At 42.2% G+C, this 26,474-nt stretch overlaps 1 protein-coding gene across 1 annotated transcript in view; it reads left to right on the top strand.

Annotated features, from left to right (window-relative positions):
* The first annotated feature begins 19,251 nt into the window (after nucleotides 1-19,251).
* TEAD4 (TEA domain transcription factor 4) overlaps nucleotides 19,252-26,474 on the top strand; it is a 49,327-nt gene continuing 42,104 nt past the window's right edge. The window contains exon 1 of the mRNA XM_065742361.1: nucleotides 19,252-19,341. Coding sequence (XP_065598433.1) covers nucleotides 19,335-19,341 — 7 coding nt within the window. The 5' untranslated portion in view covers nucleotides 19,252-19,334. The remainder of the gene's footprint in view (nucleotides 19,342-26,474) is intronic.

Genomic DNA, 26,474 nt, shown 5'->3' on the forward strand with positions numbered 1-26,474 from the left:
ACGTCTACTGGCTTCCCATAGTCAACTAGATAGGAAACTTTGTCACAAAGGAAAATTAGATAAGAGTGCACTATTTTTCAACTGTTTTTCAGTAACTCCCAAATAACCTTCTTCATAATTATACCAAGCACTGAAGTCAGACTGATGGGCCTGTGACTTACCTGGGTCTACTTTGTTACCCTTCTTGAAAACTGAGGCAACCTTTGCCAGCTTCCAGTCAACTAGGACCTCTCTAGTTTACCAAGACTGTTGAAAAATACTTCAAATAGTGGACCAATGTTTGCTGAAGCAGATTATTGCTTAGATATTGTACATTTAAGTAACTGCACTGTTCAGGGGTGCCATTGTTCAGGAGTAAATTGACAAAAAAAAAAAAAAAAGGCAGTTGGAACCCAAGCATTTTATGTTTTATGGAAGTGTTGGAGATCATAATGTGAACTGTGTGTCCAGGGCTTTGGTGTAGGAGAGTAACATTTTGAAGGTAAGTTGATAGGGCTGTCTGGCAGAATTATAGCATTGTGTGTGAGACAAAAACAATTGCCGTATTTTGGGTAGTAGAGAGTCATGAGCAGAGCAGGGAATTGGTTAATTGGGGTCCTCTTCAATGTCTTTATAAATGACTTGGATGTAGGAGTAGGTGTTTTGTGCAAGTCTGATGATGATATTAAATTGGGAGGAGCTGTTGACTCTGCAGTGGGTGTAGGGGCCTTGCAGAAATACCGAGGAAAAAATAGGGAGCTTGGTAGTCACCAACCGCACAAAGTTTAATGAGCAAGTCCAGATTCTGCAACCTGGGAAGAGGCAGTCCTAGCTATGTGTACAGACTGGAGAATGAGACGCTGGAGAGGAGCCCCACTGAAAAAGGTCTGAGGGTCTTAGTTTTTAGGAAATAGAACATGAAGCAACAGTGTGCCCTGACAGCCCAGAAGACTAACTGTATCCTAGGTTATGGCATTTCTAGCTGCTCAAGGGACTTGCTTGTGCTGCTCTACATTGCATTAGTGATGGTCCACCTCTAGCACCGTGTGCAGTTTTGGGTGGCACTAAATAAGAACATAAAACTACTAGAGAGTGTCTGAAGAAAGGCTACAAAGATGGATCTCGATGGGAGCAGTGGAAGTAAGTTCCTTGGTTTTCTCAGTATAGGGAAGAGATTGAGGAGAGACCTCATCATGCATGGCCTACGCTACCTCACGATGAGGAGTGGAGAGGCAGGTGCAGATCTCTCTGATGACAATAAATATTCCAAGGGAACGGCATGAAACTGTGATAGGGGAGGTTCAGGCTCGTTGTCAGGAAAAGGTTCTTTATGGTGACAATGGTCAGACATTAGACCAGACTTCTCATGGAAGTGGTCATGGCACCAAGCTTGCCGGAGTTGAGAAAGAATGTGGACAGATGCTCTCAGACATATGGTCTGATTTTTGGGTGTTCCTGTGTTGGATCCAGGAGTTGATCTTTTATGATCCTTATGGGCCCCTTCCAACTCAGGATATTCTGTGATTATCAGAAGATAATGCTGAGACTTATTTTGAGAAAAAGAGAGTCATATCTCTTAGGAGCTGGTGAAGAAATGGTAGGATACCAGATCAGATGCATGCGAAAACAGGGCGTTACAATGGGGCACAACAGCACCTAGTGTGTGAGTAGGTCATGTGGTGGTGTTTAGGAGGGGTTGGGTATTGTTATACACCAACTCACATAGGCAAAATTATATGGGTAACTATGTCGTGGATGGAAAGCTGTCATTTTAATGTCACAGCATAGCAGACTAACAAAAAACACTTTATCTGTGGTATACCTAGAGTTGTCTCAAACACTTGCAAGATAAGACTGTTGCCAGGACAGCAGGATAACAGCTAAAGATGTGGTTGGAGGAGTATGCCCTGTAGAAAATAGGATAGCTTTGCTCTCACCAAAACTTTCCTGTTCAAGCTTGCAATGCAGCCCATTCCCTGCCCCTTGCCATCACAGTGGTGGCTCTGTGCTGCCAAGTGGCACAGCCCCCTGTCTGCACCCATTGCAAAGCAACAATCAAATATTGGTGTGTAATCAGCTAATCAGCACTGTCTGAGCTGAAACTAAGGCATGGGGAAGGCACAGTGCATGCAGTGCTGACTCAAGTTATGGAAAATAATTTTATGCATTTTGATACACTGGCTAAACTACAGTCCTGTGAACAGAGAAAAACATGTATCCGTGCTTTCTGTTTCGATTAAGAAATTTTATTAGAGTTCAAGATCGCTGAAAAAATCAATTTTTTTTTAATATTTGCAACTCTATTTTCATTCAACATAGATACATTTATTGCATGAAATATATAGAGTTGCAATCAGTTATTTAAATAAAATACGACATCATGTTTCTTTACCAGACTTTTATAGAAGAAAAATATCCCTTGCTTCACAGCATTGTCTTATTCATGTTGTTGCTTTCTGGCAGTACATGCATTTGTGAAAAACTGTTGACAAAGATGAAGCACAGAAAGAGTAAAATTTAATAAAAAATCTTTGATGAGCACCTTGAGGACTCACTAGGAGTTAAAACCACTGCCATCAAACCAGCTTGTGTTAGGTTCGTAAAAACAAGGTCAAATGTCCCACTAGCTTTTTTTTTTCTTACCATTTTAATGACATTCATTGACCCTTGAATGTTTATAAATAACAAATAGTGGATGTTAGTGCAATGAAATGGCAAGTGGTGTATTTCAGTTGGTGGCAGTGACAGTGGGTCACCTCTGCTGGTGCAGACTTTTACAATGTAGCATTCTTGTTCATGGCTGGCAAAATTGCATAGCTAATGGTAGTGACTATGTTGAAAAATACTGTTTTGTAGCTCTATCAAATATTGGGCTCTTTGTATCTGTTGTCGTTTCCATGGAAATAAATAGGAGGCATTACTTTTGGAGCAACCTACATACAATTCATATAATTGACTGTTCTCCCTCCAAATCAAATCCCCCTGAGGTTCACATCAGAATTCCCAATCCTACCATACTAGCCATAACATCCATCCCAGCCTTGTTAAATGTGTATCTCAGTGCTCTCGGGGTGTCCCCACACCAGTCGCTCTGAGAGTAGTCTTTAATAGTCCATTGCATCAATAACGTTTTTTCCATGGGCTGGTATGTGCCTTTTTTCATACAGACTGGAGAATAAGATGCTTGAGAGCAGCCCCACTGAAAAAGATCTGGGGGCCATGTGACATAAAATGATGAATTCTTCCTCAGAATTTTCTAAATAAGATTTAAGACAAGACACAGCAGAGGCAGACAAGTAGGGACACATTAGGAAGGAGCTGGGCAAACCAATTACTATGATACTCTGCACAATTGTCTAAAGTAAATTTTCTTTAGGTCTCATGATATGCACAATGGATTCTGAAGCTGGAAGGATATTTCTGTGCAAATAAATGAAATAATTTTTTTTTTTTTAAGTTAAATAATTAGAACTAAAAGGAAGATTTAAATAACCAGGTAGAGAAAAAGTGCTGCCATGATAACAGTGCTCAAAGGAGAAATAGGTTAAATTCATTTGGCTGGTTTTTGGCTATGATCCTGCTTTCTCAGGTGTTAATAATGGTCAGTTTCCAAATGTAACAACAAAAGAGGAAGAAGTCTAGCATGGTGGAAGACTGATCTATTGATCAGAAATGGCCGCTGAGGAAGAAACAGTGTAAAAGACTATGAAGGGCCTGTGGGACTTAATGGTGAAGATGTGATGTTATTTGCTGCTATGAAGAGATAAGCAGTGTTGACGAGGTGTGGTGAGATGACAAAACAGGTATTCAGGGAAACCACTCATTGGCTCTCCTCTGGATTGCTGTGAGCCAGTAAGGAGGGTTAAGTATTCAGAAATAGATGTTTTAGGAGGTTAGCTTAAGAGATGAAGTTGATTGAAAAGAGAAACTATGTAGTGAAGGAGACCAGCTGTCAGATCTAATTCAAACCTGCCCCAAGGCAAGTCTTGGCAGGCAAGACATGATAAATGACTGCTGCCACACTGGGACTGTTTACCTTGCCAGCTGTGCCAGTTAGGTGCAAATGTCTATTTTCAGTGTAGTGATGGGATGGTCATAGAATGTGCTCTGCAGATGAGGGAAGACTGGGAAAAGAAGGTGGAAGGAGAAGGAATGTATGCCCCCACAGAAAAATGGGAGTCATTTTAAAGTCAACTACCTGGCAGAGTGATTCGAGAAAAAGCTATAAAAGACACTGCATTGCTGTTACAGGAATAGTTTTCTTAGGTGCTCTCAAGACGGTTAAAATGTCACTGAACAAGCACTTTTGTGCTGGGGCTGGCTTGTTCCATAGCAATTCAGCTACTCGAGGTGAAAACCACATCCCTGAGGTAGCTCCGAGGAGGCCTGTGGGTCAGGCCTGGCTGCACGGGACTAGTCGTCGTGGGGGTGCGTTGAGCTGGGATCATCGCGCTGAAGGGCCAAGGGCGCTTGCACTCGGCGGTCGAAGGGGGCTGCACGGAGGCGGGCAGCTGTTAGAAACCCCGCCTGGGCTGCGACTCAATCCTCTGTAGCCCCGGGCTTCCGGCGCTGGTTTCTCGTCCGCGTACCCCCACGCCCGGGAAAACAACAGGCGGCGTTTCCGCGACTTGTCCACCGGATGAGGCCGAGCCGTCCTAAACAGCTATTCCACATTCTTTTCCCAGTGCTCACCACCGCACTGATTTCAGAAGGTGGCCGTGTCCCCTCCGCTCCCGGCGCCCCTGCAGCCTAGCCCCCTCGGCTTTCCTCCCAGCTTTTCCTACGCGGCCGCCTGGAGTTTCCTTCCTCTGCTCCCCTGTTTGTGGGACAGCCCGCCCCTGCGGACCTTTTCTTCCGGCCATTGCCTCACGTTTCCCCCCCCCCCCCCCCCCCCCTTCCCCTTCCCCTTCCCCTTCCCAAAGCACGCAAGTCCACGAGCCGGAGAGGGCCGATCCCCGCTGGATTTTGTTCACAACTCCGCCTCGGCTTTTCTCTCGCCTCCCCCTTCTCCCCCCGGCCAGTCCCCTCCCTAACCCTCTTCCATCCTCTACGTTAGACGTGAGTCCCCTCCCTCAGTCGCGTTCATTTCATACCAACTCTCATTCCACGCGTTCCTCATCTACTCCTTTCAAACTCCAGGGAAAATAAAAACCCTCCCTTTTCCTCCCAAACTCTGTCCCGGACGCCGCCTATTCCCGCCGCTCCGCGGTCTCGCCGTCCCGCTCGCCGCTCCACGCTCTTCAGGTAAGTCGTCGGCACTCATTCTAAGCTGCTTTGTGTGCCCCACAGCCGTGGCTGCTCCTGCTTAACTCCAGCCCGGGCCGGCCCAGCCCAGCATTGTTCGTGCCGTCACCGCCGTCTGCTTTCTTGGGGACCTCGGGAAGGGAGAGTCCCGAGAATCCATTCTGAGCCACCCCAAGGGGAAGTACCGCGGCAACTTTTTTTCTTTCTCTCTGGCTTTGTGGTAATGATGTCGAGTGAGAAGCTGGTCCGCCCCATCTCTGTCCAAGGCCCTGATCTCACCCGTGCGAACTCAGAGGTGGGGATCCAGTAAGAGAGGCATATAGTAATAATCCTTATCTGCTCTTTTGGCAGGAAGTCCTGGAGCAGAAGGAGGATTTGAAGCCGGTCCTCACTGCCTCTGCGGAACAGCAGCTGCTCTTGCCTTTCTCAGGTCAGGACATGCTATTTCCCGGTCGCTTTCCCGCAGTGTAGTGGGGAGTGAGTGCCTGCTGGAAAAAACGAGTAAAAGGAAGGGTTCGAAGCTGGTCATGTGTGACAGAGGAGATGTGAAACGTACAAAGGAAGCGATCAGAAAATTCTCAATGGAGGCTACTAGTTCCTTTCCCTATTCCGTGCCTGCGCAGGACTTTGGGAAGTTGGAAGCTTGGTGCATCAGTGGAGAACTGTTAACACTTCTCAAGTTAAAAATAGGTTTTTGTACATTTTATACAGTTACTTTGGGAGGATGATTAAGAGGAGGATCAATACTTTTTGTAATAAAGATATAAATTCCAATGTAAACTATGAAAAGTGTTTTGGAGAAAGACAAAATTAACAGTAATAAGCAAAAACATCCATGATATTACATGTTGGTTGTTACAGTGCATTTATGAAAAGATGACGATATACTGTTTTCCTAGATGAGTTAATCGGAAGTTAGAAGACTTGAATTTTGGTGGCATGCTTCTGGAAAGGATTTAGAAAAAAACAAATAATGCTTCCCCCCACACCCAAGAAAGAAAAAAATTGATAAAACCAACCCTACTCCCCCCAGTAATCTTTTCTCTTGTGTAGAATTTTTTTTAATGCTATTATTTTTTAATGTGGGAAAGAGTACAACAGTGCAGCTCAAGAAGGTATTTTAAGGAGTAAGTGAAACAATTTTTGTTTTGGTTTTAATTTAACCTGAAGTTACACTTCTGGTTCTTTCTAACCTTAAGAACTGAGCTCTGTAGGTCCACTACAAATAATCAATACAAAATAATTTTTTGAGTGCATGGGTGGCAGAGAAGATAGTTTTTTTTCTCGTTTCCTATTATTTGGAACAGGTCTGTTTCCCTTAGACTTTATCCCGCTGTCTGTGTCCAAACAGTAGAGTATTCACTTGTTTGCCCATCTGTCTGTGAAGATGGAAGACATTTTATTTTTCCTTCCCCAGGAGGTGGAGAAGGGAAAACATAGTCAAAATGAGATAGGGAAGGAATGAAGTGAAGAGAAGGGGGAGAAGATGTTTTTGGTTATTTTCCAGGCTACAGCCATGGTAAATCCACTATATTATTCTGATACAATTGAAAACTTACGGTCCTGATAGCTTTTTCTCATTATGGAAAAGAAGTTGAGCTGATTTGCAATGAAAGAGAGGGTCTTCTTTATTAAGGCTGTTGGATGCCAAGGGACTCTGGCACGTGAGGGACTCTTAGTTCACAGACCAAAAGGCAGCCAGCCAGTCAGTACAGTTACCATGCAGGGTTTTTATAAGTCCTGGTCTGGACTATTTAAACTCGAGCACATGACAAGCCTATCGTCTCTAAACTGGATTATCAGCTCGTTCTTGCCCTTTGGGATCCTGGGACAAATGCGTGTGCTTGTGAATTACTGTTGATAATGGATGTTACAAATTTGTCTCTTGTTTCCTGTTACATATTCATATATATATATATATATGTATATATATATACATTTAATATTTTTACTGATAGTTTAAAAGTATTTTACGTTGTTACAGTGGTTTTTCAATGTTCCTATACCATGGAACTTCTGGGGGAAAATGGTAAAAAATAGTAATGATAGACCCTGACAAAGAAGATTCCAAGGTGCTTGTGGAATCTTGTTCATGGTTTAAAATAAAATAATATTTGCTATTGGTTCTTTTACTCAGATATTTGTTTCATGGAACTCAAATACATTATGAAGGTCATTGAAAAGTATGGTTTTTACAGTTGATGCTTGAGATTATCTCTGTAGTGACACTGTTTTCATTCACATTCTTCCTTAATATTCCTTTCCTAATATACATTTGTCTGATCACAATAGAATTCTAGGGGTAGATCCACAAATACTTTAGGTGGGCACTGCTGAAGACAGAACCTGTCTGCACACACATTTCTGTACTTGCCTTTCTTAAGGTTTTCCTTTGTAGCTGGTATGGGGTGGTATGGACACTGACCCAAATCAGAAGAAATGCTGTTTCGGCAAGTTAGTTTTCAGCCAGACCTGTTGCCTACGCCAGTTAGCTGTATATATGTTCACAAAAATGGAGCTGTGTCTAGAGAAGGGGGGGCAATGACTAGTGGGTTGGAAGTAGGAGAAGAATGGGAATAGTTTCTTAGCAAAATTGCAGTTTTATTATACCTTAGGTAGTTCTTTGGAGCATATTTATAGTTTATTACTGTGGTAATCAAATGATAACCTGACTTAATCTGGGTACAAGACATATATTAAGAAAACAAAAATACCGTGTTACCTTTTATCCTCACTCAAGTTTGTTCATTATTTTTTTCCTTTTTTCTAAAGGTCATGAAATGAATATTATAGTAGTTTTGTTGGGCAGCTTTTCCATAGCCCAATGTATTTTAAAATTAGTAAGGATTTCCTGCAATTCAAGCTAATTTTTTGCTAGCCTAATGCTTTTCCCTTGCCGTGTTTCTGTGAAATTATTGTTTTTCCCTCTCTTTTTGCATTTGATACTTCAAAGTTATTACAGATTACCATTGAGACTAAATTGTTTTTATTTTATTTTATATCATCTATTGGTCTAGGTCTAATGATTATTCTTCATGCTATTAGTTTTATTCAGTCAGTCTGTGTTCCTTTTGTGGAATAATATGTGATACTGCATGTGTTGGAGGCGATTTTTCTCTGTTGCCTGAAGAATGAGCACAGGCAGACAAAAAATAAATTGGTCATTTTGTAGAAGAACGTGCTTTACAAATCTCATTTGTTCAGCTTTCTCAATCATTCATGTGTCTAGTTCCTGCTTTTGGCAGGGCCTTTTCTTTACTTGATTTCTCTCTCTTTTTTTTGTTTCCTTAAAGTTGCTTCAGTTTCTTGGCATTACTGTTTCTAGATAGTCTAGTTTGTGTCCCAACCTACTTCTTCTTCCCCTCAGCCAATTATCTTGTTTGTTTTTGAGCCGTCTTTACCCACTGGTGCTTGTAAACTTCATTCTGTATCATCTACAAGTTTAATTAACATTTTATTTATTCAGTTCTAGATCATTTATTAAGATGTCAATGAAAACTGGACAGTCTAAGATCCCTGAAGTTGTAGTACTGAATCCAGTAGATGTCCCCTGTATCTTTTAGTTCCGTTGGTATATATCGTTACACTTTTGAAACATTTGTTTTCTAGTAATGTGAGCACAGTACTATCCAACTAGAATCCATTTTTCAGTAGAGATTTCGTAGAGAGTAGCAAATGCCTTTCTAAATCTAAACTTATAACATCACGCACTTCTATTCTTTTTGTTCTCTATCTTCATGATAGTTCTATCTTCATTTGAAAAGCAATCAAGTTTATCAAGATTGAAAACAGTGTTCACAAAGCCATGCTACTTACTGATTATGTTGTGCACTTTCCGCTCTCTGCCCTAATTTCTCCATTATATCCATCAACATGCTAAAATGCCCTACACCTTACTTCGTAGAGCTATGATCTAGGAAAGAACCTCGTAAAAAATTGGTAATTTGTGTGCGTGGAGCTTGTTACAAGATATGAGACTTAGATGATTAGAGAATTCATTGCTTTCTGTTGGTGGTGTAGTTAGTTCTGTTTTTTTTCCCCCTCTGCCTCTTGGGTCCTACTTTTTCTGGAGATGATGCAGTCACTCCCCTTTGTTTTTAACATCATATAAATTACACATTTTCCTGCTAGGGAGGGGCAGGTTTTCCAGTTCTCAGTGCCACTGACTGAGTCACTGGCTCTGTTTTTTCTGTACCATTGTTGGTTTATAATTAATATTATTGCTAAAAGGTAGGTGTTTTTTTCTTCTGTACTGAGATATGAGTGGCAGTGGCTGGTTACAAACCTTTGAAGCATCTGCTTTGCTATTGCCAAAGGCAAAATAAATTAGCATAGTCTTCAATGCCTTCCTTCAAATTGGAGTAACCATTAATGACAGATTTCCAGACAAAGTCTAATCTCTTGTAACCATGACTGCTTTGCTTTAACTGAAGGGAAAATAAAGTCAAGAGAGCATTGAAAGTGTGTATACTGAAAACGGAAAGGGAGAGAGGGTTTGTTGGTGTTCATCTTGTCTGTTCATGCTTCTTTATGGCTAGGTGTTTGAAACCAGCCACTTACACCAGCCTAGCAGGAGTTAGAGCTTCTCTTGATGTAAAAATCTAGGCAGTTTAAGGAAAAGGAGAGGTATTGAAGAGAGGTTTGTATAATAAGGGTTTTCTTAAATACACTTAACTGCTTTAATTTATCTTTTTAAAAGCAAAAAAATACAATTTATTTTCAGTTCCTTTATTTGGGAAAGATCTACACAAACAGAACAAAATAACTGTGCAGAGGGAACGATGTAAATTGCTTCTTTTATCCACTAGTCGGCTAACTGAAAAACAAACTAGTGTCTTTTCCAACTGGTTTTGTAAGAACTTGCTTTAAAAAGTGGAGTTAAGTCTGTAACTGTCTGTGTCTCTAAGAATATTTTTGCTCATCTGGTTGCCCCTGGTCTCCTATAAATTAATCCAACAGAAGATATATAAGCTGTTGACCTTCCTGGGAGATGGGTCTGGAAGGGCAAAGAGAGACATCAGAACATTTGTGCTTTTCTGTGGTACCTGGGGGCAGGCTTAACTGGTGTTTCACTTTTGCCACCTATTTTTTTTTTTTTTCTATTTCTTTGCTTAGTGATTCCAGTTCAAAGGTTCATCTTGTACTTACAGGCTGTCGTAGTTTTCACTTGCTTTCTGTGAAACTTCTGAATTCTCCTGCTACATGTTTTAGATGGAACATGTACTAAAAAGCTGGGCTGAGATTGTAGCTGAATCCATAGATAGAATGCAGCTTGGTTGGCAACTGTGAGTAGGGCTCAGCTTCACCAAGATGCATTGAGAAGTCAGGCCAGAAATTAATTGTTTATTCTTCACAGTATAGAATTCTTCTAAGCATGTTAATGATCTCTGCTGTTTTGTCTGCAAACTATATTAGACCTCAGTTATTGCTGTATAACTGCTTGCCCACCTTTTCCTCTTATAGTAATATTTTTTCTTTGCAGTCATTGAGTTGCACTCCCTTGGAGATACTCATCTACTGACTGCACTCATATTCCTTTTTGAGAGGAAATAAATTATTATTACAGTATCCTGTATAATTTTTTTCTCTGGAAGATTTCAGTACTGTCTTCTGTTAGACCCTACAAAAAATATGAGGACTGCTCCTCCTATTTTATTATACTGGCCCACAACGTCAAAGGCAGATAGATGCTGGGGGTGTGGCAGTAGGTGTTGAACTTGCCAGTATTCCATTACATTTTGTTGTTGTGCGACAGGTGGCAGCAGAAGTGCAATCTGGCAAAATGGTATCTGACATAGAAGATTACGGGAAGCAAAAGTGTGGAATTAAATTCCTCCATGCAGGAAAAAAGGCACCATTGAAATTCACTGATGCTTGCTGAATGTTGATGGAGACTAAACAGGGGATGTGAGCTCAGTGAAGTGGATGGTGGTGTGTTTCAGCAGTGGTGACAGCAACAGTGGGTCACCTCCACTGGTGCAGGCTTTTACAAGTGCAGCATGCAGGCTCTCGTTCATGGCTGGCAATAATGAATAGCTACTGGTGGTGATTATGATGAAAAATAATGCTTTCTAGCTGAGAATTTATCAAATAGTGTTATTGTGCTAACTGTATCTGTTGCAGTTTTCATGGAAATAAATAGGAGGCATTACTTGCAGAGCAACCTGTGTATATTCCAGACTCTTACTTTCTAAACCCAGATATCCTTGTGTGACTACATTGTGTAAGCTCATTTATTAGCATGATCTTAATGGTTGTTGCTTTCTTCATTTTTTTGAAATTTTTATGCGATACTTCTCTAAAGTTCTATCTTGTGCAGCAGGACATACTCTCATCTGGCAGAATTCATTTTTTGAAGTTCTCTATTTCACTGTATGTGCTGACGGGACATGTAACTGTTGTGGTTCAGATGCTCAAAGTAGCAGTATTTGACTCATAATCAAAGTAGTGAATGCCACAATTATGTGTATTGCAATAGCACCAAGGGAATACCTGTAATGAGAAGTAGTCCTTGCCTCGAGAGTTTGTCCCATGAAATGTGACATAAGTTGAAGAGACATCTATGATTAATTGAATTGCTCAAGGTGCAGCCGGTGGGAGTGGAACCATGCTGTCAGATTCCACAAGACTGTGCTGGCAAGTGTTACTTCCAGGGCAAAGTGGGTATGGACATATTTGGATAGTGGGTTGTGCTTTATACCAATTTCAGCAGGGAAAGACAGTAGACATGGAGTAAGGGGCGTCTTTTTGACAGAGCAGCTCTAAGAAAACTGAACATCTGGAGACAGTTGGCTTGAAATTTTTCATATCCTTAGGAAAGAATGATTTTTGAGTTGAACATCTGCCATAAAAACCTGAGAGAGCTGTTACCAACAGTAATGAAGATGGAACTGATATAAAAAATCAGACATGTTAGACTATAGTTTGTTAAAAATATACTCCCTGTCACTAAGACTTCACTGAAGGGCTTGTGACAGCAACCTAGCTCTGCAGGATCCCTTAATCACCATGAAATGCTATGTGTGAAAGAAGAGAGAGTTAGCATTGAAATCACCTGCATAAGAACAATAAAACTGAAGCTGCTGGAGCTGAAAGATTTGTGCTTTCTCCATACTCCTGCTTTCATCTGACTCCAAAGTCTGCCTTTGTGAGTGATCTGTATTGAGAGACACCATGACTTAAATAACTGCAGTGATCAGGAGTAAATAAGAAAGTGTTTGAACAGAGAGAAATGTAACAAGGAAGTAGAGATATGGTGGTGAGGAGGTGGTAATGAGGTGCTTGTGTCTGATTCTAGAGCCCACAAAAAAGGTAGCTAATCATCTTTATATGGGACAAGAAATATGAGAACCCAGTAGTGTAGATGGAATCTGAGGAGAACAGATGTCAAGTCACCTTTGGAAAGTTTGCTGAAATGAGAAAAGATCAAAAGATATACAAAACAATTGTCCAGCGGATTCAGAAGGGGAAGGAACTGGCTGAGTGTGCCTATGAGCTGGAATATCTATTTACTGATTTCAGAATCAAATTCTTCCAGAAAAAAGCTTTCTGATTACAAGCTTTTCCACAAGCAGAACTTAAATAAGCTTATAAGTGTTGAAATACATATTGATTTTAGAACACTCAGAAATATTTATTTTAAAAAACACCATACTTTTATGCCTTTGGGTTTTGATTGAATGGAAAACTAAAGCAAACTGGAAGATAGGTGCTAACTAAAAGCTACTGTATTTTGTTAAAGCAAAGCAGTTGGTAATTAGTATGATTCATACCTTTCTTGTAAAATAAGTAATAGTTTCACCATCACCATGTTTCTGCAAAATGCTCTGTTTCTGGTCAGATCACATTTGCCATGGAAAGTGATTTAACTGATAGTTTTTCAGCTTTCCATACCAATAAACCTATTTACCATAGAATTTATCTCCCAACTCCTCTATGTTTTTTTTTTAATAAACGGCCACCTTTCCCACCAGTGAATTCAGAGTTGACATCAACAGAATGGGAAACTGAAGTCCTGAAGTATTCAGCAAGAGAGCTACAGACCAAACATCTCCAGAGTGTTTATCACCTCTGAGCTGAGTGGAATGCACATAGAGCTTACTATTTAAGCTGTGTTATTCAAGAAAATTTTACAGGCTCTTTAAAACAGTAGCATCTTACTGAACCAGAGATACAATGTTAAAAGGATTTTAACAGTATTTTCAATCTATGGGATGTCTTTTGAAGTTATCACAAAGGCGGCTAAGTGGTGTTAGTCCCATAGTGAATCTTGAGATTTCAGCTGGAGATAGAATCATAGGGGTTGGAAGGGACCTCAAGAGATCATAGAGTCCAGCCCCCCTGCCAAAGCAGGTTCCCTACACCAGGTCACACAGGTAGGCGTCCAGGCAGGTCCTGAATATCTCCAGAGAAGGAGACTCCACAACCCCCCTGTGCAGCCTGTGCCAGTGCTCCGTCACCCTCACCGTAAAGAAGTTCTTGCACACATTCATGTGGAACCTCCTGTGCTGCAGTTTCTGTCCGTTCCCCCTTGTCCTGTCTCCACACACTGCTGAAAAGAGTCTGGCCTCGCCACTTTGTCCCCCACACCTCAGATATTTATAAACCTGGATCAGGTCCCCTCTCAGTCTTCTTTTCTCAAGGCTAAAGAGACCCAGTTCACTTAGCCTTTCTTCATAGGGGAGATCCTCCAGGCCCTTCACCATCTTTGTGGCCCCATGCTGTACTCTTTCCAAGAGATCACTGTCCTTTTTATACTGGGGAGCCCAGAACTGGACACAGTACTCCAGATGAGGTCTCACCAGGGTGGAGTAGAGGGGAAGGATCACCTTCTTCAACCTGCTGGCCACGCTCTTTTTAATGCATCCCAGAATGCCACTAGCCTTTTTGGCCATGAGGGCACACTGCTGGCTCATGTTCAACCTGTCGTCCACCAGGACACCCAGGTCCCTCTCTACAGAGCTCCTCTCCAGCAGGTCATCCCCCAGCCTGTACTGGTGCATGCAATTATTCCTCCCTAGGTGCAAGACTCCACACTTGCTTTTGTTAAATTTCATCCGGTTTCTGACTGCCCAGCTCTCCAGCCTGTCCAGGTCTTGCTGGATGACAGCACAGCCTTCAGGCGTGTCAGCCAATCCTCCCAACTTTGTATCATCAGCAAACTTGCTGACGGTGGCCACTATCCCCTCATCAAGGTCACTGACACATCAAAGATGTTGAACAAGACTGGACCCAGCACGGACCCTTAGGGGACACCGCTGGTTACAAGTCGCCAACCAGACTCTGCACCACCACCGATAACCCTCTGCGCTCTTCCAGTCAGCCAGTTCTCAACCCACTTCACTGTCCACTCATCTATCCCACACTTCCTTAGCGTTGTTACAAGGATGTCATGGGAGACAGTATCAAATGCCTTGCTGAAATCATGGTAGACTACATCCCCACCGCCTTCGCCCCACCCACCCAGCCAGTGACAGTATCATAGAAGGCCACCAGGTTGGTCGAGCATGACCTCCCCTTGGTGAACCCATGCTGACTACTCCTGATAGCCTCCTTTTCTTCCAATTGTATAGCCAAACATTCTGCTGGATATCCCTATTATAGCATATTTTAATGCTTACTGACCTAGCTGTAGCTTGAAATTGGAGTAACATTCTTGATCAAGGAATGAAAAACTAGAAACTTTAATATCTTTATAATTTCTTCTCTCATTGCTTTTATATTCAATGTCTCTCTTGTTTTAAACCAGTTTGTGATAAGGATCACACATGCTGTCTCTTGCTTTGTGGATTTCCTGTATACACAAGGGACATCTAATGAACTTAGCACAACTCTTCTTTTCTACTGGGAGAAGTCAGTCTTGGGGGTTGACACAGAACTAAATGGAAAGTATGTTTTCTCCATTACTTAATTCTGTATCTTGCGTTAGGAAGGACCCAGAGTTTGCTTTGTCACTGAAAGTGCTTGGCACAGATATGATTTGTAAAAAATCAGATGATCAAGCAGCAACTCTTAGCATTTGAATGCAGAGCTAGAAAAAGTAGCTACACTTATTTAGGAGATATTATATTAAGATGTATTAATTGCCAGTGTAAAAGTGCATTGCTGTGAAATCATCTGCAAGATGTTAACCAGTCTATATGGGTCTTGAGGAGACAAAAGTAATTGAATTTGGAGTGGGTGCTTTTTATATTTATGACAGCCATATGTTCACTAGGAGATAACTTTGTCTACTTGTACGTACTGATAGGGGTTTTGGCTTCAGAACAGAGATTGTAGCTTTCAATGACTGTGGCTTTGAAAGACACAAAACTGCTAAGCTGTATGAATCTTTTCACTTGTTGTGGAGCCTGCTGGCTTTTTTAAGACCTACCTCTCTAAATGCAGATTGTACCGTGAATACATTTACTTCATCAAACCTTAAGTTTCTTTCTGAACACCATTCATTTCTGTGTGACAGCTTAAGTTAAAATCAGCCTGTGCCCTATATTTGTGGAGTATTTGAAGGAGAACTGGCTGTTGAAGTTGCCAAGCCATTCCATCATATTTGAAAAGTCATGGCTGTCAGATTAATTACCCTGTTATTGGAAAATGGGTGACTCCCATTTTTAAGTAGGATAGAAAGGAAGGCCCAGGAGGCTCATCTCTGTGCCTGAGGAGATCATAGAGCAGATCTTCCTGGAAGTTATATTAAGGCACTTGGAAAGCAAAGAAGTGATCTGAGACAGCCAGCACAGCTTCAACAAGAGCAGATAGTGCTTGACCAATCTGGTAGCTTTCTGCAGTGGTGTGACAGCACCAGTGGATAAAGAAAGAACTGAAATTATCTATCTGGACTTGAGCAAGGCCTTTGACATGGTCTCGCACCATCCTTATTTCTAAGATGGAGAGACAGGGATTTGAAGGATGGTGAAGTATTCACTGGATAAAGAATGGGTCCAATGGTCACATCCAAGATGTTATTATCAATGGCTGTATGTACAAGTGGAGGCTGATCATGAGTGGTGTCACTTAGGGGCCTGTCTCAGAACTGGTGCTCTTCAATGTCTTTATCAGTGACCAAGACAGTAGGATTGAGTGCACCCACAGCAGATTTGCTGATGACAGTAAGCTGAGTAGTGCAGTTGGTAAAACGGAAGGAAAGGATGACACCCAGACAGGTCTGGAAGTTGTTGCACTTGGGTTGGAGCAATCCCAAATATGTCTACAGACTGGGAGAAGAACTCATTGAGAGGTGCCTTGCTGAGGAAGACTTAGGAGTTCTGAAACCTTGATGTGGACTAGCAGTGTGCACTTACAGACCAGAAGGCCAACTGTATCCTGAGTTGCATCATAAAAGGGGTGATAAACAGGGTGAGGAAGGCGATTGTCCCCCTCTACTCTGCCCTCTTGAGGCTCTGTCTGCTCCAGGCTGCAGCCCCCAGCACAAGGGAAATATGGAGATGCTGGAATGAGTCCATAGGATGACACAAAGGCGATCAGAGTGCTGGCACACCTATCCCACAAACAAAGCCTGAAGGAGCTGGAGAAGAGAGGGCTTCAAGGAGACCACATTGTGGCCTTCTGGTATTTAAAAAGGCCTTATGAACAGAAGGGAGACAAACTTAGACGAAGTAGTCTGATAGTGATAGTATGAAGGGGAATGGTTTTCAGCTGAAAGAGAGGAGGTTTCAGTTAGCTATTAGAAGGATTTTTTTTTTTTACTTGGTAGATGGTGGGGCACTGGAACAGGTTGTCGAGAGAAGTTGTGTAATGCCTAGTCCCTGGCCAGGTTGGACGGGTCCCTTGTTAACCTAATCTTGTGGATAGCAACCATGTCCCCAGCATGGGGTTTGGAACTAGGTGATCTTACAACCCAAGATGTTTTGTTATTATTTCAATGCGCTCATTAATTTATTCTATTATTCTATAATTTTAATGTGCTCTAAATATGAACAGTCTCAACAGGCATCAGTAAATAGGCATGCTTAGAGAAACATCGGAAGAAGAACAACTGAAACAGAGAGCTTTTGTTTCTATGCCAAGTCAGTCTTTGGAAAGCTTATTTTCCTCTTACCATTTCCCAGCATGAGAATCTCTTGAATTAACCAATTTTTTTTAATTTTTATTTTTAAACTGAACACCTAACAGTGAAGGGAGATATATAACTGATTGATAACTAGTGATGGAAACAACTGTTACCATTCATTTCAGGGCATCTTAAATTCATATTGCCTGCTTTAGTACCATTCACAGCATGCTTCAAATGTCTGTCCTAGAGGTCAATGCCAAATGTGAGCTCTCCTTTCTGATCCCTTCACTTTCACAGTTTTTTCTTCCTTTTCTTGTTTATTCAAGCTCTGAAAATCTAGAGAATTCCAGAGAATTCAAGTTATCTAATGTAAGGATTGAAATGGCCGGATGGACAATAGTAGGCTGTACCAGTGTCTCATGTATTCTAAAAATTCTAACGAGAGATAAATCTTACGGTGCCTTTTCTAAATTTCTGTGTGAAACATTTGTTGAAATGCTGCACCATGAAGTAGGAAGTGTACAGTGTCTAGAAATTAGTAAAATGCTCAGCAAGGTTTCTGGAGAGTTGAACCCTGACTTTTTGAATTTTTAAAGTTGAACAAATTGGTCTTCATTTGTGGTTTATAATAATAATAATTATATATGTTATTTAAACCATCTACAGCAAGGAATAACCATGTTGTTTGTTTTTGTTTTTGTTTTTGTTTTTTCCTAACTGTTCTTGACATAGATCTTGCTCAAATTTCTCCTCAGACCTCCATGTTGTTGCTATGATATTCCTGGGCTAGTCTGACTTGGTGCTCTCCTTACTCTTTATTCAGTGTGAGTTTGATTATTCTGTTGCTCTTGATAGAAGAATTTTTGTGATTTTTTGTCTTTGTGGCTCAGATAATGAAACCATTACAAAGATAAACAACTTTGCAATTAAGGCAGAGGAGTGAACTTATTTTCTTAGAATACACTTGTCTTCCATATGATTGACTGGAAGTGTCTGTATTGTCTGAATTTGCTTTCTGGATAACAGTTTTAGCAGCTCGGCTTAATGACTTCAGTCTCCATTGTAAGGTTTTATAAATAGATTACAATTTATTGTAGTGGAGCTAGCAGCTGCCTGCTTAGGTTCAATTAAATAATAGTTTCTGCTCCCTCCTTTTGGAAGTCTAATAGCTTAAGAGTGGTTAAGGATGAAAGGACAAAGGAGCATGGAGAACTGAAGGAATTTGCCAAAGTTTGTTCTGAAGGTGAGCAATAGAAACACTGTAACTAGTACTCTTAAACTGAAGCCCAGTGCCTTATCCTCCCAGTGCCTTTGACTATTGCCTGAAAATAATTGTTGAGATTTAGAAGATGTTGCATTAAACTGCCTTGCTTCAGGAACTGCTTTCTAGAAGTGCAGTTCATCCTTGAGAAATGTCAGTGTTAAAAATGGCACTGACCACTAACTTCAATCCAGTGAGACAGCATCTAATTTATTCATCACTACTTTGTTTTGTGCAGTCTTTTATACAGACTGAATAACTGTATGTGTGTAACACTTTCATAGTTAATGACTGCAGAAGGAGAAGAAAATTTGGAGATAATGGCACAGGCAAGAAGATTGCTTCTGAGGAGAGCGGGGAAGTGATAGAGTTAATGAACCAAACAGATACTGGAGCAGGCTTCATAGAAGGATTTGTAGAAAAGGTTTCCATCTCCAACACTAGTAAAAACCAAGCATGACTGATTACCATTAAAGTTAAACTTGAAGTAAAATCCTTCCTCATGGAGATATTTTAGTTTTTTTAGCGTTACCTCATTTTTCTAGTAAGGAGAATTTCCAACTGACATGATGGGATATGTTTGTCATCACAGGTTCTGAGTCTGCTTCTCCACGTGGCACCTTGGAGCTTCTCTCTGGCACCATTACGTCCAACGAGTGGAGCTCTCCTGCCTCCCCTGAGGGGAGCAACGATTCAGGGGGCAGTGAGGCCTTGGACAAACCAATTGACAATGATGCTGAGGGTGTTTGGAGTCCAGACATTGAGCAGAGCTTCCAGGAAGCGCTAGCCATCTACCCACCATGTGGACGGCGGAAGATTATCTTGTCAGACGAAGGCAAGATGTATGGTAAGGAGAGAAAGGACACGCCACAGAATTTCTGACAGCACTATTTCTGTGCAAGCCACCATTCTGCACTCTGAATGCATTCTTTCTTTTCAAGCTGTTCCAAATTGATGCAGTTTGTCACTTCAAGTTGTGTTTAGGAAAATGCATAAAGATTTTAGCTAACATGAGGTTCTAAGATCCTGTAAAAATAAGAATCTGCAAAAAAAAAAAATGCTTTTATTCATAGGAGTATCAGTAAGATAGGTTCCCAGAGCTGTGCATGCTGTTGAACTAAATTCTGGATAGATATGATAATTTCATGGAATGACTAAGTTTGTCTTTTGAGTTATGTCTCACTGCTCTCTCTAAAATTCTTTTCCTAACAGGTGAAGGCTTGTGTGTCTGGTGCCACAGTTCAATTCCCAATCCCCTGACTGGTCTGTAGATAATGTGCAGGCAGCTACAGTTTGCTGCCTGCACTGGCTTGCAGCTGAAGCATAAGTTCGCTTCTTAGGTGGTAGACATGATCTGGAATTTTTGACCCATTTCACAGTTTAAAAGTTCTTGATCTTGTCCACAGAAAGCAGATCTGAGGTGGAACCTCTAGCTCAGAGCATTGGAAGGAGCTGCCTGGTACTTCTGTGACTGTTGTGTACTTTTGAGGTTGAGAGTGCATAGTCTTTCATTAGAAGTCCAAGATTAAAAATGTTTCTCTGTGCGTTAGCATGGATATTATGGGAGACAACCCTCATCTAGCCTGGTCAGTGATTTATTTATTTATTTTCCTTCTGCAATTGAATCTGTCTCTTTGTAGGCGCCATCATAGGAGGCCATGCCCTGAAGTTTCATGTGGAGCACTTAAGAAGTCATTCTGCAGTTTGCTGTCCACCTTGTTCCCTGAGTTAGGGGATTAGGTTGTTCTCACTGAAGGCATTGGTGGGGACTTCTCTACACAGCCTTACCTGCTGTTCATTATTAATGGTTTTAATGGTTATATACATTATTGTATTTGTAATTGTGCAATATATGTTGAGTAAATCTGATCACCCTGAAGCTCCTTAAGTGCCAATATTATGATGTAGATATCAATTTCTGGCCTATGATGCCACTAATACTGTTATGGAACTGATCCAGCTAAAAATTTACACAGCCAAAAAGGAGGAAAAATGAACTTAAATTTGGATTGTCCTAATTATTTGTTTCATTGTTGAGGTTATGCGGGAATTTGGAGAAGTAATGGTGGAAGTGGGAATGAGAAGTTAATAGTTTAGGTGAGGATAGGACTGCTTCTTTCAGAAGAAATGTTTGCCTAAATCTTCAAAGTAAAATCTTCCTTGACAATCTACTTTGTGGTGTCTTACGTTAATGAAGCAGAGATAAAGACATTCTCCTTGCTGCTCTAAGTTTTCTTAACAGTTGGCTTTTAAAATTACTGGTGAAACATTTGTGTTTTAAGAATCTCTTCATTTACTAATCATTCTGTGCATAGTCTTTGAACTACAGATTTAGGATTAATGTGTCAGAGCAGAGTGAAAGGTATGGAAAACAAGAGAGCAAAAGCAAAACTAAGTAGAATTAGCTGGATTTTGATCTGACATTTATGGAAAGTCTCTGTTTAACTACATTTGTGAGCTGGAGAAGTTAAATAACCTACTTGCAGGACAAAAAGTCTATGCTTGGCTTTGGGAGAAGAAATGCACCGGATTTTCTCCAAGCCCTTTCCCACTGCTACAGACAGGATGGTGTCCCTGCTTGCCTTCAGTGCACCTGTTCCCACCATGGATAGTTAGTTCAGTGAACTCCTGACAGAATTCTAGGTCTCCTTTGCTTACTAGTCTATAGGATCCATGCCAAGGCAGTGGGGCCCTGTCTGGGATTTGTAGAAAGATATGACCAGACAGGGAGAATAAATATAGTCCCTGACTGTGTATTTACTGTTTATGAGTCAGGTCACAGAAGACGATAAGCTGTACATGAAGCAGGTCTTGTTTCTAAGGGAAGGTTGTTAGCTGTCCAGTGGCTAATTTGCACAGAATTCACTGAAACAGAGGGAAATAGTGTTACACAGAACCAAATATGCATCTTTCCCTTGACAAACGGGAACTATAGAATGATAGAGTAATAGAATATCTTGAGCTGGAAAGGAACCGCAATAATCATTGAGTCCAACTACTTGCTCCACACTGCCAAACCTTTTTACTGTTCCCCAGTAAGGAGTGGCTTATGTGATACTAATCTTTCCTGCATTATGTTTAATTTCCCAGAATCTCTTCAGCATGCAATTCATATAGTTCTCACCTTTTGAAAGACAACCTGCTATCAGTTGAAAATTAGTAGCTTTTACCAGTAAACATATCAACAGGTTAGTGCACATCAAACCATTATGAAAAACTTGCACATCCCAGTTTTAATCCATTTAAAATTGCACCAAATAATGAGTTTCATCTTGTATACAGGCCTCATGCTCTACCCTCTTCAGAGTTCATGTTCTTACAGCTCTTCAGCTGGCAGTCTGTTTATTGCTGTGTAGAGTGTATGGAATAGATATCATTCCTACTTCTCCTGCAAGTCAGTGAAACTCTTGTTGCTTTTCATTTATTCTTTTTTCTTTCATCATCTTTTTACCTCTTAGATATGTTGTACTAATATAGGCTGCATATTGGCTGAATAAATTTGCTCAGCAGCAGTGCTCATAATACAAACACTTGTCTTTTTCAGTAGCCTCTGCTTCACACCTGTGTGAGATATATAAAGCTGTTTTGTTTGATAAGACATCTGTATTTCTCCTAACCACTGTATTGATATTGGTATCAATAAATCCAGGGCACCCATCAACTTACTGATTTTTAGTACCTTCTGGTACCAGTAAGGTCCTGCAAGATAATTCTCATAGCACCGTTACCTACTAGTAACTAATGTTACCTACCATCCTGCTTATAAGCTTCCTTTAAGTACTGAAAGGCTGCGATGAAGTCCCGTTCGAGCCTCCTCCTGTCTAAACAAGCCCAGTTCCCTCAACCTCTCTTTGTAGGAGAAATGCTCCAGCCCTCTGATCATCTTCATCCCTCGTATGGATCTTCTCCAACAGCTCTACATCCCTCCTGTACCAGTGTACTGGGGGCCCCAGGCCTGGCCGCAGTCCTCCAGATGGAACCTCACGAGGGCAGAGTATAGGGGGACAGTTACCTCCTTCATCCTGCTCGCCATCCATTCTATGATGCAGCCTGGGATACTGATGGCCTTCTAGGCTGCAGGAGTGCACACTGCTGGCTCATGTCCAGCTTTCCGTCCACCAGAACCGACAAGTTTTTCTCAGCAGGGCTGCTCTCAATTAGTTCTTCTCCCAGTCTATAGACATATCTAGGATCGCTCCAACACAAGAGAAACATCTTGTACTTGGCTTTGTTGAACTTCATTATGTTCACACAGGGACACTTTTCAAGCCTGTCTAGATTCTTCCGGCTGATGTTTATCCCCTCATTTTTGTTAATTGCACCACTTAGCTTGGTGTCATCGGTAAACTTGCTGAGGGTACACTCCATCTCACTGCCTTGGTCACCAATAAAGATGTTGAAGAGTACTGGTCCCAAGAAGAGCCTCTAGGAGATACCACTCATCATTGGCCTCCACCTGGACATTGAGACATTGACAACAACCCTCTAGCTACAGCCATCCAATGAATTCTTTATCCACTCATTAGCCCAGCGCTCAAATCTGTCTCTCTCCAATTTAGAAATATTGATGTGGTGTGGGACCACGTCAAAAGCTTTGCACATGTCCAGGTAGATGAGATCAGTTGCCCTTCCTTTGTCCACCAATGCAGTTGCTTCATCATAACAGGTGCCAGGTTGGTGAGACATGATCTGCCTTTGGTGAAGCCATGCTGGCTGTCTTGGATCATCTTTTCTTGCATGAGCCTTAACATCCCTTGCAGGAAGATCTGTTCCATGATCTTCCCCAGCACAGAAGTGAGGCTCACTGGCCTGTGTTTGTCTGGGTATTACTTTCTTCTTTTCTTAGAAATGCCCCCTACTAAGTGAGGGGGGTGTCCTGGTAACAGGGGATGCTGAGAAAGCGGAGATACTGAACGTCTTCTTTACTTCTTTCTTCAGTGAAAAAGCTCTCCCTCAGGAATCCCAGACCCTGGAGGTTAGTGAGAGGATCTGGGGAATGGGAGACTTCCCTTTAGTCAGGGAGGAGGTGGTCTGTGGGTGCCTAGGCAATGCTAATGTTCATAAATCCATGGGACCTGATGGGGGGCCATCCACGAATGCTGAGGGAGTTGGTGGAGGTGATTGCTGAACTGCTCTCTATCATCTTTGAGTGGTCCTGGAGAATGGAGGATGTACCTGAAGACTGGAGGATAGCCAATGTCACTCCAGTCTATAAAAAGGGCAAGAAGGAAGATCTGGGTAATTGTAGGCCAGTCAGCCTCACCTCTGTCCCTGGAAAGGTGATGGAACAGCTTGTGCTGGATCCAACTCCAGATAATTGGAAGAAAAGGAGGCTATCAGGAGTAGTCAGCATGGGTTCACCAAGGGGAGGTCATGCTTGACCAACCTGGTGGCCTTCTATGATGCTGTCACTGGCTGGGTGGGTGGGGCGAAGGCGGTGGGGATGTAGTCTACCATGATTTTCAGCAAGGCATTTGATACTGTCTCCCATGACATCCTTGTAACAACGCTAAGGAAGTGTGGGATAGATGAGTGGACAGTGAAGTGGGTTGAGAACTGGCTGACTGGCAGAGCGCAGAGGGTTATCGGTGGTGGTGCAGAGTCTGGTTGGCGACTTGTAACCAGCGGTGTCCCCTAAGGGTCCGTGCTGGGTCCAGTCTTGTTCAACATCTTTGTCAGTGACCTTGATGAGGGGATAGTGGCCACCGTCAGCAAGTTTGCTGATGATACAAAGTTGGGAGGATTGGCTGACACGCCTGAAGGCTGTGCTGTCATCCAGCAAGACCTGGACAGGCTGGAGAGCTGGGCAGTCAGAAACCGGATGAAATTTAACAAAAGCAAGTGTAGAGTCTTGCACCTAGGGAGGAATAATTGCATGCACCAGTACAGGCTGGGGGATGACCTGCTGGAGAGGAGCTCTGTAGAGAGGGACCTGGGTGTCCTGGTGGACGACAGGTTGAACATGAGCCAGCAGTGTGCCCTCATGGCCAAAAAGGCTAGTGGCATTCTGGGATGCATTAAAAAGAGCGTGGCCAGCAGGTTGAAGAAGGTGATCCTTCCCCTCTACTCCACCCTGGTGAGACCTCATCTGGAGTACTGTGTCCAGTTCTGGGCTCCCCAGTATAAAAAGGACAGTGATCTCTTGGAAAGAGTACAGCATGGGGCCACAAAGATGGTGAAGGGCCTGGAGGATCTCCCCTATGAAGAGAGGCTAAGTGAACTGGGTCTCTTTAGCCTTGAGAAAAGAAGACTGAGAGGGGACCTGATCCAGGTTTATAAATATCTGAGGTGTGGGGGACAAAGTGACGAGGCCAGACTCTTTTCAGCAGTGTGTGGAGACAGGATAAGGGGAAACGGACAGAAACTGCAGCGTAGGAAGTTCCGCACAAATGTGTGCAAGAACTTCTTTACGGTGAGGGTGACAGAGCACTGGCACAGACTGCCCTGTGTTGTGGACGGTTGTGGAGTCTCCTTCTCTGGAGATATTTAAGACCTGCCTGAATGCCTACCTGTGTGACCTGGTGTAGGGATCCTGCTTTGGCAGGGGGGCTGGACTTGATGACCTGTTGAGGTCCCTTCCAACCCCTACGATTCTGTGATTCTGTGATAGAAGCACCAAGATTGGAAAAGACCTCTAAGATCAACCAGTCCAGCTTTCCACCTATCACCAGTATTTCCAAATATTTGTCTTCAACACCTCCAGGGTCGGACTCCACCACCTCCCTGGGCAGCCCATTCCAGTACCTGACCACTCTTTCAGAGAAGAGGTTTTTTCCTAACGTCCAGCCTAAATCTCCGCTGGCACAACTTAAGGCCATTCCATCTAGTCCTATCACTGACCCCCACCTCACCACAGCCTCCTTTCAGGTAGTTGTAGAGAGTGATAAGGTCTCCCCTTGAGACTCATCCTCTCCAGACTGAACAATTCCAGTTTGATTCTGTGATTTTTCTAGTTACCTGACAGCCACTATTTCTCAAATATGATGGAGAGCATCTTGAAAGCCATATCAACCAGCTCCCGTAGGACTCTGGGATGCATATTGTTTGGCCCCGTTGAGTTGTGCACATTCAACCTCATAACGTATTGTTGAACTTGCCCTGCTCTCACACTGGGAGTGGTTTTTCTCCCCCAACCTCCACTTACAATTTCAGGAACAGAAGAGGCATGGAAATTCTGACTGGCAGTAACGACTGGGGCAAAGAACTCATTAAGTACCTCAGCCTTCTCCCTGTCTGAGGAGGTCAGCTCTCCCATTTTGTTTATTAGAGGAGGTACACACTCCTTTGTCTGTCTCTTCTGCCCAGTGTATATAAAGAATCCCTTGTTATTTTTCACATCCCTTGTCAAGTTTTATTCCATCTGTACTTTAGCTTTCCCAATCCCATCACTGCATGTCTGGTCAGCATCTCGATATTCTTCCCAATCCACCAATCCCTGCTTCCATTGCTTACACTTTTCCTTTTTTTCTCTCAGTCTGACCTGCAGGTCCTTGTTTAACCATGCTGGTTTCTTGACTCGTCTGCCTGATATCTTATTCTGAGGAATGTGGTACCTGTGGCATTTGTACTAGATAAATCACAGATTTCAAAGTTAGAATCAGTGTTTTCTGGTATCTTCAGTATTATCTGGATAAATGGGAGAGAAAACCTTGGTACCTTTGTGTGATTTACATAGAGATGCTTAAGAAACAGGGTCTCCCATCAATAGTGAGGATGGAGAAATAAACAGTAACTAGCAAAGTTAGATTTAATTTAACAAAGCATCACTGAAACCTTGATTTATAGTCAAGGAGGTAGAGCTTGTGACAACTGTTAGAGTTACTGGTACAGTGTTCCCAACATGCACTAGAATTGCTGACTAAATGATGTTCTGAAGGAGGCAAAGATTCAGCACATAGTTTATGAACAACTAATTCTGTGTTGAACAGTGTGGGGCAGACAGCTAGGGTGCTCACCTCTCAGGTCAGTGCACATGTTTGT

The sequence above is a fragment of the Cyrtonyx montezumae genome, unplaced genomic scaffold, assembly GCF_038088225.1.
Source record: "Cyrtonyx montezumae isolate F1298 unplaced genomic scaffold, pur_monq_1.0 scaffold_3, whole genome shotgun sequence".
In the NCBI taxonomy this organism is placed as follows: Eukaryota; Metazoa; Chordata; class Aves; order Galliformes; family Odontophoridae; genus Cyrtonyx; species Cyrtonyx montezumae.